General features: G+C 36.9%; 1 protein-coding gene across 2 annotated transcripts in view; it reads left to right on the forward strand.

Annotated features, from left to right (window-relative positions):
• STON2 (stonin 2) overlaps positions 1-13,090 on the forward strand; it is a 255,201-nt gene that overhangs the window by 141,434 nt on the left and 100,677 nt on the right. Inside the window, exon 1 of one of the 2 annotated variants that reach the window (XM_053697347.1) lies at positions 4,018-4,501. The exons of the other annotated variant lie outside the window; for it this stretch is intronic. Within the exon in view, the coding sequence (XP_053553322.1) occupies positions 4,486-4,501 (16 nt within the window). The 5' untranslated portion in view covers positions 4,018-4,485. Of the gene's footprint in view, positions 1-4,017; positions 4,502-13,090 lie in introns of those variants that run through there. 2 annotated transcript variants of the gene reach the window in all.

Genomic DNA, 13,090 nt, shown 5'->3' on the forward strand with positions numbered 1-13,090 from the left:
TTATTTCATTTCAGCTCAAACTCCAGATCTTCACAGTCATAACATGTTCAGCTATTTATAGGGAAAAGCTAAAAAAACATTTACAGTTTGCTTTTGTTTTTTCATTTTACTTAATTTATTTCTGGGGTTATTTCTGGGGGGGGGGGGGGTTTCTGCTGCCCTCAGAGGAGCTGTGTATTGTGCAGAATCCAGAATTTTAACCTGCAACATGCTACAGTGATTACTTGCTGATTTATTTCTGTCTCTAATTGGCCACAAGAAATTAGATAAGAAAATCATACTTAAAGGCAAAGTAAAATGTAATTCATTTCCCCTTTAATGAGTTTCCAATGAACCATATTACTTGTTGAAGTGTATTACATTGTTTGCAAATAGCTCCATTCCAAATGGCTGTTTTTCCTGTTGAAGCCACCAGCTAGACTAAAAATGTCACTACTGCAGTAATGGCTAAATACAAGCGAAGTAAACAAGAGACATCAAAAGAAATTCACCTCCAAATACCCCATTGAGAGGCTAATTTCTTCTGATGTCTCTTATTTATATAGCTTCTCTGTAGCCATTACTGCAGTAGCAACGTTTAAAAGAGGCAGAGAGAGCTCAAGGATAAGAATAAACTTGAAAGAGGCATTTCAAGGTGTGTGTCAGTAGACAGCAGAACAATGTAAATTTTGCTATCTAAATGACACTTTGAAGTGACTTAAATACATAAAATAAACATGTTGATTATCTTAACCATACAATAGTTAATGTCAGAGACGATCCAGGCTCCAATTTCAAAATTAAAAGTTAATCTTTTATTCATGTAGTTACAGTAAAATTGAGGTTTTAGCATCACCAGCAGTGTCAGCAAACAACAGCATTCATCCAGCGTGTTTCCTGCCCATACGGCACTTCATCAGGCTGATTACTTCTTAAATTTGTAGCATTGAGCGCTGTTCGCAAAACTGATATATATTATGTCATGCAACTATTCTCTCTGTAACTTCACTAGACTACATATCTTACACAACTGTGTCAGCTCCACATGTCCCAAAACAACTACCCGCACTACATACACTCAGTAGCACATCCTCATTCAGTCTTCAAGGGACAGGCCGGTCAAAATACAAATGCACATAGATGAATTACATCCTTGAATAGAAACGTATTTGCAATATACTTGTATTGGCAAAAATGCTTCTAGTAAAACGTATCAGTTTTATTGTTAACATTTTTCTGTGCATGTGAAGCATAGCTAAATATTCTCAGTGAACCAGCATTTTAAATACTGCAGTTGCTCAGAGAGCCAGTGGGGCTTGTATCTTGTCAGCAATTAAGAAATTGAGTCATTATTATTATTATTATTATTGATTATTTGTAGAGCGCCAACAGATTCCACAGCGCTAATGGTACAAGCATCTTAGGCTCTCTGTGCAAGTGCTGTGATTAAAATGCTGGTGCACAGTGCATACTTAAATACACTGTTAAAACAGCTTTATCTTTTATTAGAAGCATTTTTGCTAATACATGTAGATTACAAAAATGCTTCTATTCAAAATGAAATGCATCCACTTTTGGCTGGAATGTCCCTTTTCAGTTATCTAGCACATCTCATAAAGCCCCAGTTTACTCATCAAACACCCAGTATCTTAGTAACACAACTCTTAATGCCCCAGTTACATATCCCACTCACAAAACATAATATATCTTACACCCTATTAGCCAATTAGAAGAGTGCACAGACTTTGACACCAGTCCCATCTGTCAGCAACGCTGCTTGGGTAATCAGACTATTAACCAATCAATTTTAAGTATATCTTGTTCTACATATTTAGGAGTTGACATTGCAAGATAGGGAGGAGGATTTGTTGCTGCACAGCTGGAACAGTCTGAAGATTTTTCTGCCAGATATTGATAGCAGACATTGAACTCAAAATTAAATTCCTCTTAAAATATTTAATTAAATGTTTAATGACCTGGCTCAGCTCAGGATGTCTGTGAATAAGGTGTTAAAGGAACATGAAGCAAAAATAAATGAATTGCAAAGTTAATATTTTCACAAAGTTAAAAAAAAAGTTTCAATGTTGTTTCATTATTTGTTCTGCCTGTTTTCCCCCTGTAATTTAACTCTGAAAATATGACCCACATAGAGACTACAGTAAACCCTGCAGGATTTTACTGACCACCTGGCTAAACTTTTAAGCCAATATATATATATATATATAAATATAAAATTAGTAAATAACTTTTTTTCTCAATGTCAGTTTATGTTAAATTATGCAATGGATCTGTGCTCTGTATAGCTAAATCACCATTTATAAATAACAGAAAATAATATTGGCCCCACCTGGCTACTTTATGATGCCACCTGGCTGGCAAATTTTTCTGTGAATAAGCCCTGCTCACTGCTGACTTTGCAGCTTCCAGTGAGCTTCATTCATTTTAATAGGAGACCTCTCGCCACTCGCAGGGACCGCCCCTTTTATAAGATAATTTCACCAGGGCCGTGTAGGCGTGAAAAACCACGTCTGATCTGGCGAGGTTTAGATAATCTGCCTCTAAGTCTGGGCAGTGGGTATAGCAGTCTGTTTCCATAACCTGGTGATAAGTAATTTAGCTGCATTGTCTACCTCAGTACCTCACTTGTTTTTTTAAATTAGGTTCTTAAACTCTGTTCCAAATGCTGCATATTCTTTATTTATGTAACAAAATAGTTTTACAGATTGCAGAATCTTCCATCCCCTGACAACAGAATTATATGAAGAAAAATATTTCCTCTTGTCCTTTAAAACATGCGTTAAAAACAATGATTTTTTTTTATATAAAGAACACATAAAATTTAGATAATGTTGTCTATAAAAAAGACATCTATAAATAAGTTTATATAAATTTAAAACGTCTTTGTTAAACAAAAATAATTGTAAGGTTTGATTCTCCTAAAAGCACCTCATATACTTGTCCACCATACAGCCACGCAGGTGTCTAGGCCTGTCCATTTGGAGGTTTTCGTATGTGTAAGTATGCGGCAGCTTGCGGAGTTCAGACCTTTTAGGAGACGGATTTCTTCTTCTGAAAGTGTAACTCACTAATATCTGTGCAAATCCAGATCTTAGTGTGTTGCATTTTCACAAGCAGAAATCTGGCTCCGAAAAGAGTCGAACACAGAGAGCATCTGCCGCCTTGTGAATTTGGAGGCATCCACAGGCCTTATAGGAACTGTGGTGCATGGGCAGTGAGTGCTGTGACATCACTGATACTCATGAAGTATGTATTTTTTTTTTTGGTAAAGGATGTATTGATTTTTAATTTTTTTTATTTTACTTCAAATTACTTGATTGAAAATGTAAAAAATCAGGATAGGATTTCATATTCCTTTAATATATCCTCCATGTCCATTCTATCTTTCACGTTTTATACATAAAAAAAAATGTATATGTAGTTACACCTTTTTTAAGATCCTACAATATTACATTAAAGGAACAATCTAGTCAAAATTAAATATTACATGATTCAGAAATTACATGCAATTTTAAACAACTTTCCAATTTACTTTAATCATCAAATTTGTTATGTCTGGAGTAGACAGACTGTCCCTTTAAACACAAGTTAATATCCACTTAAAGGGATATGAAAGTCATAATTAAACTTTCAAAATTCAGGTAGAACATGCCATTTTAAGTCACTTAAATTCACTTTTCTTAACTCATTTGCTTTGTTCTCCTAGTATTCTTTGTTGAAACACATACCTAGGTAAGCTCAGGAACAGCAATTCACTACGACAAGGTAACAGCTCATTGATAGCTACACACATTTGTCTCTTATTATTGATTCACCAGATGTGTTTAGCTAGCTCCCAGAAGTGCTTTGGTGCTAACTTTATCTATGTGTTTAATTCCTTTACAGTGGATAAACACACAGTTACATACAAGCAATAGTGCAATAATAAAATAACATATTAACTGTTTGTGGTAGTGTACTTGAGGATTGATTACTATAGTGACATTAGCATCTATTCCTTCCTATAGAATCCTACTGGCTTTTCCTGTTGCTTTACTGATTTTACTTTCACTTACTGCACATGAGATAAACAAACTGAGAGCTGTGAACAAACCTGAGCTGTAGCTGCAGTGTTGAGTTGTGACTGATATTACAGCTGTGTACACAAAACAGCAAACATAAAGACCAGCTGGACCTTGGGTCTGTAAATCCAGAGGCCAAAGGAATGTGAGCAACAGGTGTGGAGGAAGGGAAGGAGGCAGGAGAGGATCGTCCAATCACAGCCTGCACAGATAATGAGTCAGGGAAGTTTAAATCACAAAACAATGTGAAGAAAAGAGATTGCAGAGGGACTGCCAAGACCTGGAGGAGGGGTAGATTCATTGCTGTTGATAGTTTACACAAGTAAGGAGGGTGAGACGCTGGCAATGTGACATGTTCCTGCACTTGGCTAACACTGGGAGAATCTCACAAAAAAATTAAGGTTTGCATAAAGGAGAGAAGGAAAGAATGAAGCTCATATCAGGTAATACGTTACGTGCCATAGATACCTGCATGCATTGGTTCTGATATATTTATAGGAACGTAAAGGATCAATAAGAAAGTTAAGTGATATAAAGAAGTATTTACACGTCTTGTTCTTGCATATTTTTAATTATAACACCTTATTGCACCTTCCTTTCAGACACATTGGAAACACTCGCAGTCTCCAATGTGTCTGAAAGGAAGGTGCAATAATAATATTTAATTACGTCACTGATCATATCATGTAAAACTCCTGTGATTTTGAGTGCTTGTTTTATACAAGTATTAATTAGATTTGATTATTATACAGCACTGCAATATTATATAACAGTAACCGAACATTAGTACTATGCGGTTTTCTACAGGATGATTATACAGCTGCAGAGAATTGTTATATAAGCTCTATAGTATTTGCACTGTACATTTCTCCTCTAAAGCTTTATTGTATAGTACAGCATTGTTATAATAGGATTGTACAATGGTATTAATAGCGCTACGGAATGTTGTGGCCCTATACAAATAAAGGCTAATAATAATAATAATTAATAATTTGTAGTCGTAATTTAGTTTTAACACTCAACATATTTTTAATCTTTTTAATTCTACATTATAGAGATATATTGTAATGCACTAATAAAATGCTCTAGAATACACTAATGTCCCTTGGTTATTAAGCATTTAATCCCTGTGTAAAAACATAGTTAAAGACAAGCTCAGGAGCCGTGTTCTGCTCAGGACCCTGTCAGCTCAGTGCTTGGTGAACATTCATATTTATGTGTCTAACCCCTTATGCATGGGACAAATTAATGGTTGCCAATAACGATTTACGTAATCACAAAAGATTCAAGCATTTACTTATTGCATTACAGACATTACCCCTTAAATGCAATGCAGTGACGTTCAGAAGTTTGTGTCACCTTTTGCTTTTTTCACAACTTAGTAACAGTAAGAAACTTGTAATACCTTGTGATACATGTGACTAAATATAGCCATGAACTACAGTTTATTGCTAATACACAACAGGTTAAATTACAGAATGTAGTGTCCTTACGCAGAACTGAGTCACCATAAACATGATTCATGTACATTATATGTATAAGTGTAGTGATGAATATTACAGCTATGTACCAGTGTCTCTTACAGACAGCACCCTACAAATATCATGAGTATTTCAGCATTTGTGACACTGGATGTTAATCTGTTCCAGCATTTCAGTAGTTCTGAACATTGTTATTACTGAGACTACTGAGAGATGTTTATTTACATTAGCGATGTCAGAGGTGATAAACAATACGGGGGGGGGGGGGGCGGTATTTGTAACAATAGCCATTCTTTACTGGTCACTGGGAGATCCTAGGAGATCACAATAGCACCAGGAACCAGGAGGAGGTATTGGTAAAGGGACAGTAAACACCTTGTAAACAAAAGACATTTCTATTGTGCTGCTATAGATCAGCCTAATGTAATCCATTTACTGCAGTTATTGTTCAATGGCTTAAAGGGACAGTCTAGTATAAATTAAACTTTCATTATTCAGATAGGACATTTAATTTTAATCAACTTTCCAATTTACTTTTATCATAAAATTAGCTTTTTTCTCTTGGTATTCTTAGTTTAAACTAAACCTAGGTAGGCTCATATGCTAATTTCTAAGCCATAGAAGGCTGCATCTTATCACATGCTTTTTAAATCTTTTTTCAACACAAAGAGACAGAAAGTACACGTGGGCTATATAGATAACACTGTGTTCAGGCACAAGGGGTTATTTAAGATTTAGCACAAAACAATGCTAAATTTAAGACAATAGATAATAAACAGTCACAGTCATGTGATCAGGGGGCTGAAAGAAGGTTCCTAGATACAAGGTAAGAAGTCTATTATTATAACTGTGTTGGATATGCAAAACTGGGGAATGGGTAATAAAGGGATTATCTATCTTTTAAATCAATAACAATTCTATGGTAGACTGTCCCTTTAACTCCACCCACTGTTTGCCTTACTGTGAGGAGCCAATCTGGGCTTTAGTTGGCAGACAACAAGGCTACTATCATAAAGTTAGTATAAAGTGATTTGTCTTGCAGTTGTTATCAGTTAGAGCCAATTAGGGACAGATATGTAGCAGGGTTATAGCCTTGAGAAGTCAGCAGGTGCATATCAAGGTCTGAGAGTTAGAAATTGCTATATTTTCAGAGCAAAATTACATTGAAAGGCAACAAAATAAAAAATGAAAATGTTTTATTATGCATAACTAATCATTTTTATATAGAAATCTCAAGGTTTTAAGCCACAAAACATAGCACTTGGGCGTCTATTCAAAAAGTAGGTTTGCTTTAATCCATGCTGTATTTTGTAGCCTATTCAAAAATAAATGCGGGGAAACTACTCTGCCAATTGGTGTGAATTGCAGTGAGTTTTCAAGCAGCGCTTCTAAAAAAACAACAAGCCTAGTAATTGGAAGTTTTTATTTTCTGGGGGTCTTCTTTAACAGGTTTTTTAATTGAAGGCATTTTTACTAATTTTCAGTATTTTTTCTGTAGCTTGTTTTTATGCATATACAAGTACTTTGGTTCTGCATTGCTGTCTGGCTCTATTGCCTCCATTACAATGGTGCTCGCCCATCAAGTAGGTGGCGTAGATTTGCAGCGAGAGTACAAGCGTGTTTTCATTGTCACTTGATTTTTTAATAGGATTCCAAGCCAATATGGCTGTCTGAAGCCTGAAATATTACATCTGAGTATATTATCCTGCAGCATTTCATGCATCAGCCGAATAGCTGTGTACATTTGCCCGACCACTTGATTTCTCAATACTGCCTCCTGATTTTGATGCAAATTTGACGCGATTCATCAGATTTGCTTGATTTATAAAAGGTACCTTAGAGGTGTTGGGAAGTGGTAAACGTGGGGACAGAATAGGCTCAGACACAAACATGAGGATTCTGCGTGTAGGGTACACTCCATACACTCCATACTCGCTGGAGACAATGTGAAAAAATTACAGAAAAAGTGGGCAAAATATAAAAAGCATGTCAGGTGCGAAATACTATTTTGATTTTTATGTCCCTTTAATCAAATGATAATTAATTGATCATTTTTATATGAATAATTTTCTAGTCTCCCCAATGTTGTCTAATTCACAAAACTTCTGTCTGTTAATTCTCTTTTAAAAAGGGTTGGGCTCTCTCCCACACCCATACAGAGAGGTTTATTTCTTTTGATGCCTCTTGCCTGCATAGATTTTCTGTAGCCATTACTATGGTATTGACATTTTTAGTATATTTGAAGGTTTCAACTGTCAACATTTCAAATCTCAAAATAAAGGTAAATAATGTTAAAGCAGCTATTTAATACACTCCAGTAGGTGAAATTTATTATTGGGAACACATTAAAGGGAATAGTTTGTTCAGATAAAATACAGATATATCTGAGGACAGATATATAATGGAAATGTAAAAAGACTGTGCAAACAAGGGTATGTGAAACGTGATTATCTAACTAATTTAAAAAGGACAGAAAAGTCTGAAAATTGGTATCATGCTCATAAAAAACGCAATTTAAACACACACACATATACAGTATATATATATATTCACAAATACAATTTTTGCTGATTTTGAAGCTAAAGGGCAGAGTGGGCAGAGTCTGATGTCTGATTGCCCACTGGCTGATAAGCGAAACTCCCTTTGCTTTATTGGTAGACACTCCAGTCACAAGCATGAAAAAGGAGAAATTCTCAGTACAGAAACATTTTTTAATAAATGCCCAATTTTAGATTAAACAAAGGGGGGGGGGGGAGAATTGTGTACCTATTAATTGTATTTTCCTAAAAGTGTCATCTTAAAACCTTGACAGGAAAAGGGTTAAAAGGATATTAAACAGCAGGAGGTTGTATCATTATTTATTTTGAGCCCCTTTCCTGTAAATTGGCTGAAAATTGTTGGTTTTCTAAATACTACTGAATTTCTTTAAAGCAATGGATATGCCGCCATGTTTGAACTTCCCCAATTATCTCACTGTACTGCTGAGGACAGATATATAAAGGAAATTTAAAAAGACTATGCAAACAAGGCTGTGTGAAACATGTGATTATCTAACAGGGTTTCCATAAACTCTATTTTATTTCCTGAATTATGTATGCCAATAATCATTTTCAGCATAAGAGAGAGGTAAATAGAAGTGTTAAGGTCACCCATTACTTTATAGAGACTAAAGTACCTCATAGAAACAACTTATATACTTGTACAAATACATCTACATATTATCCTCAGGCTAATCTTTTCTTTGAATGCATCATTATATTTAGCATGTATTCACTGTTCAACATCCCTTTAAATTTAAATCAGTGAGCACATTGCAGATTTTACAGATACGTAAGGAGACAGAACAGTAGTATAGTATAGTGAGATCTTTTCACCTTGTCTGCATTCTTACCTTAGTGAATATAGGTTACTGAAGGCTAACGCAGTATATTGTCTGTGAACCTCCTCTAGCTTATACTGTAATATTCATGTTGAAAGGATGTGATTCCCCATAAACGTGGACTTGTGAAGTGCTTATTAATGCTCCTGCAAGAGCGCTAACTGCGCTAGAAATAAGCTTTTTGTTGTGTTGCGCTCATATTTTGAGTTGAAAGTAAACTATTTTAGCTCACGCACTAACCCGATGAGCGCAAAAAGCCAAACTTAGAATATCGCATGCACGTTCACATAACCCCCATAGAAGTCAATGGAGCAAAAAAAACTTGCACAAACCCGATCTTATATTCTCATATGCGCTAACCCGACATAAAAATATAAATATTTCACATTCCAATGTCCTTCACATAACAGAATATGTTCTATTTAGTCATAAATTCATATTTCTATATATCTGTGTTTTTTTGTACAATATATATATACTAGTCCTAAAGCCCGTTCACACGGGCCGTGTGGTTTTATTTTTATATTCTCTCTCTCCCCTATCTCTCTCTCTCCCCTCTTTCTCCCCCCCTGTCTCTCTCTCTCTCTCTCTCTCTCTCTCACTCTCTCTCCCCTGTCTCTCTCACTCTCTCTCCCCTGTCTCTCTCACTCTCTCCCCCTGTCTCTCTCACTCTCTCCCCCCTGTCTCTCTCACTCTCTCCCCCCTGTCTCTCTCACTCCCGTCTCTCTCTCTCCCCTGTCTCTCTCCCCTGTCTCTCTCCCCTGTCTCTCTCCCCTGTCTCTCTCTCTCTCTCTCCCCTGTCTCTCTCTCCCCTGTCTCTCTCTCTCTCCCCTGTCTCTCTCTCTCCTGTCTCTCTCTCCCCTGTCTACATAAGTCCAGACCCAATTTTTTTTAAGTACAGAGCAAATGTTTGTTTTTAAAATTAAAATATGTGTTTTGTATGTGCTGTGTAGCACATAGATAAGTCCGGACCTTTCAAATGACCTTTCTATCACTGCGTTGTGCATTTGTATTAAGTTTTGTGAAGCCTCGCAACGCTTTCAACTGCTAGTCACACGACTAATCGCGCCGGTAGCTCGCGCTGAGGCTATGTTTGCGTGCGCGTGGGTGCGAGGGTGCGCGTGCGCATGCGTGCTAAGTGTGTGTGTGTGCAAGGGTGCGCATGCGCGTTCGGCCAAGTAAGTGTGTTAATGGCTAAGTGTGTGGGGATAGGCTAAGTGGCGTGCGGGCAAGTTTGTGGGTGCGAGTGTGCGCGTGCGAGGTACAATGGCTAAGTGTTAATGGCTAAGTATGTGGGGATAGGCTAAGTGGAGTGCGGTCAAGTTTGTGGGTGCGAGTGTGCGCGTGCGAGGTACAATGGCTAAGTGTTAATGGCTAAGTATGTGGGGATAGGCTAAGTGGCGTGCGGGCAAGTTTGTGGGTGTGTGGGGGCGAGGGTGCGCGTGCGAGGTACAATGTGGGTGTGTGGGGGCGAGGGTGCGCGTGCGGTGAGGGTGCGCGTGCGAGGTACAATCTATCAGCTGTCAGCTGTGCCGAGGTGCGCGTGCGAGGATCTAAGGCCAAGTGTTTGTCTCTACTGCGCATGACGGCTTCAGACAAACACTTGCCTTTTATAATATAGGATAGTAATACCTATTTATAAATTCATAGAACATATTCTTCTCTTTACAGAACATTGGAATGTGAAATATTTGGCAGTGCTCGACAAATCTGTTTAAAATTAGGAGTCAATAAGAATATTTAGGAGCCAGACATATTTTTAGGAGCCAGACAGTGGTAGTTGTATATAGATAAATGGAGAAAACCCAAAAAGTTAGGAGCCAGTGGTCAATTTCTAGGAGCCAGTGGCTCCCTGGCTCCTGGGTTTGTCGAGCCCTGATTTACATTAAAGGGGCAGTTCACCCCAAAATTTTCTCCGCTTTAAATTGTTCCCAGTTATTTATTTTACCTGCTAGAGTGTTTTAAATTGTTTACAAATAGCTCCTTTACCCCTATTTTGGCATTAGAAATAGCTGATGGTATCCCAACCTATACTGAAAGTTTCTATACTGGAGTATATTCTATTGAATAGCCTAAGTAAACACAACCAGCAGAAGAGATTACACTCTCAGTGGGGGTCATGATATTTAAGTAATAAAATGATCATTTTCCATTGTTCTCTCTAAGTTGTGAGCTTTGGTTTTCTAGAAAAATATAAGATAAGGAAGCAAGTGTGTGTACACAAAGTGATAACATAATGAGATCTGATATTACCTGAAACTCAACCCATTTCAATAGGCTGTGGTTTAAAAGCACAAAACCAGCTACTTCATATACACAAATAAACCTGAAAATGCAATTTCTCATACATGTTATACTCTGCAGCTGGTATAACAAGTCATTCAAAATACACTCATATAAAAACAATTTTACAGTGTACTGTCCCTTTAAATACACAGTGTAACACTATTAAAAATGAAGGCTCCAATGCACTTCTATTTATGTGTACGTATGTAATTATGTTTTTATATGTGTAAATATGCCTGTAAATACATATGTACACATATAAACATTTATATATCTATACACACATACATATACATCTTTATATGTATGTTAAAGCCATTTGCCTGCATTTTTTTCTATCACCAGAGACCTCATATCTTTGGCCCCTTATAACTCTTTTGTGCAATCTTTTTTAAAATACCTTTTATTATCATGAGTGTAACTGTATCTTTGTAATGTATTTTTGATGTGTTTAGTTTAACTTTTTAGTTTCCTGAAACAGTTAACCAGAGCTCTGAGGACGTGGTAATCATTCTAGTGTAAATCACGTTTACTTTTAACTCGTAATACCAGCACGGTAATCCAGACAAGCGCAAACCCCCACGGTAAACCCCTTATCGTTCGCGTGAAAACGTTTGCGCTCAACTCGGAAGCTGGCCCCAAATATTTTATTGTGCATAAATAGAAAACTTAGCATTGCACTTTTCTTGTTTATTTTACCTGTTTTTCCTGTAAGTGTCCACTTCCCCTAGGGAAACTGGAGTACATTCAGTGGAATGCAGAATGCTAACACTCCTAAAGGGGTGTGTCTTGTGTCTGCATATTTTACTGGAAAAAGTACAGTTTTAAATGTTTTTTTTTTTGTTGTTTTTTTATATTTTTTGCATGAAGATCTTTTTTAATATTGTCAATAAATTCTGATGCATAAAACCATATAGTTCCATATAGCTTTCTGGAGTTTTCTATATAAGTCTATACAATGCTTTTTTTGTAAGTGCGTTGCTCATTGATTATTGATTGATATATTGTGCTCAGTATTTACATGATGATTACAAATATTACCTGATATGAGATGGCAGAGGTGTTGATACTCAGTACTAGTGAGTACCCCCACAAAAAGTCTATATACAAATTATTTCTAATAGTGTAGCTTGGTCCTGAATATTCCATCTGGCTGCTACACATAAATCAGTCACCCAGTGGAGCGTGTGGATACCGTATACATTTTGTGTATATACCCACAGACGGTTTGCTCAGTACAGTGCGTTCCTGCTAATAGTTTGCCCTAAAAATAAAGAAGCTGAAGTTACATCCCAAATATAACTTCTGCTCCTATAAAATAGTATAGCACCTGCTGCATGTATGCATTGCATAATTAAACAGAGCAAACAAGCTGTGCTCAGTGAGAGCGCTATTTACGCCTTCTTTCTCTTTTCTGTGTTTCATAGATGCCAGAAAGCCTCTCTCCATAGTAACCACAACACCGTGAGGTCCCGCGCGCTGCATGGGATGAAGGCAGCCTGCTCTGCATAATCCTTTGTTGTGATTATTCTATGCCCGCATCTGAGGGCAATGTGTGCCCTGGGCTGGTCACATGATCAGCTTTTTGTATTACAATTAGGTAACTGCCACCCAGCTAAGATCTCCCTCACTCTAAAGGGACATAATTGTGCGATAGTAACACACTATGCTAGGCCATAATATTTTTTCTATTGCATTACTCTGTCCCTCTATATATGTGTTTAAAGTGAAAGTAAACTTTTCCTTGCCCAAAGACAATTAAGTATAGTACAACAGGCATCCATTACAGTCGCTAACTTTATATTTTTCATACTTGTCCAGAAAAAATAATAATTTATATTGAAAATAGCTAACCGTTTCCTTGCTTCCTCCGCCCCCTGCTCTCT

Source organism: Bombina bombina, chromosome 1, assembly GCF_027579735.1.
Source record: "Bombina bombina isolate aBomBom1 chromosome 1, aBomBom1.pri, whole genome shotgun sequence".
Taxonomy (NCBI): Eukaryota; Metazoa; Chordata; class Amphibia; order Anura; family Bombinatoridae; genus Bombina; species Bombina bombina.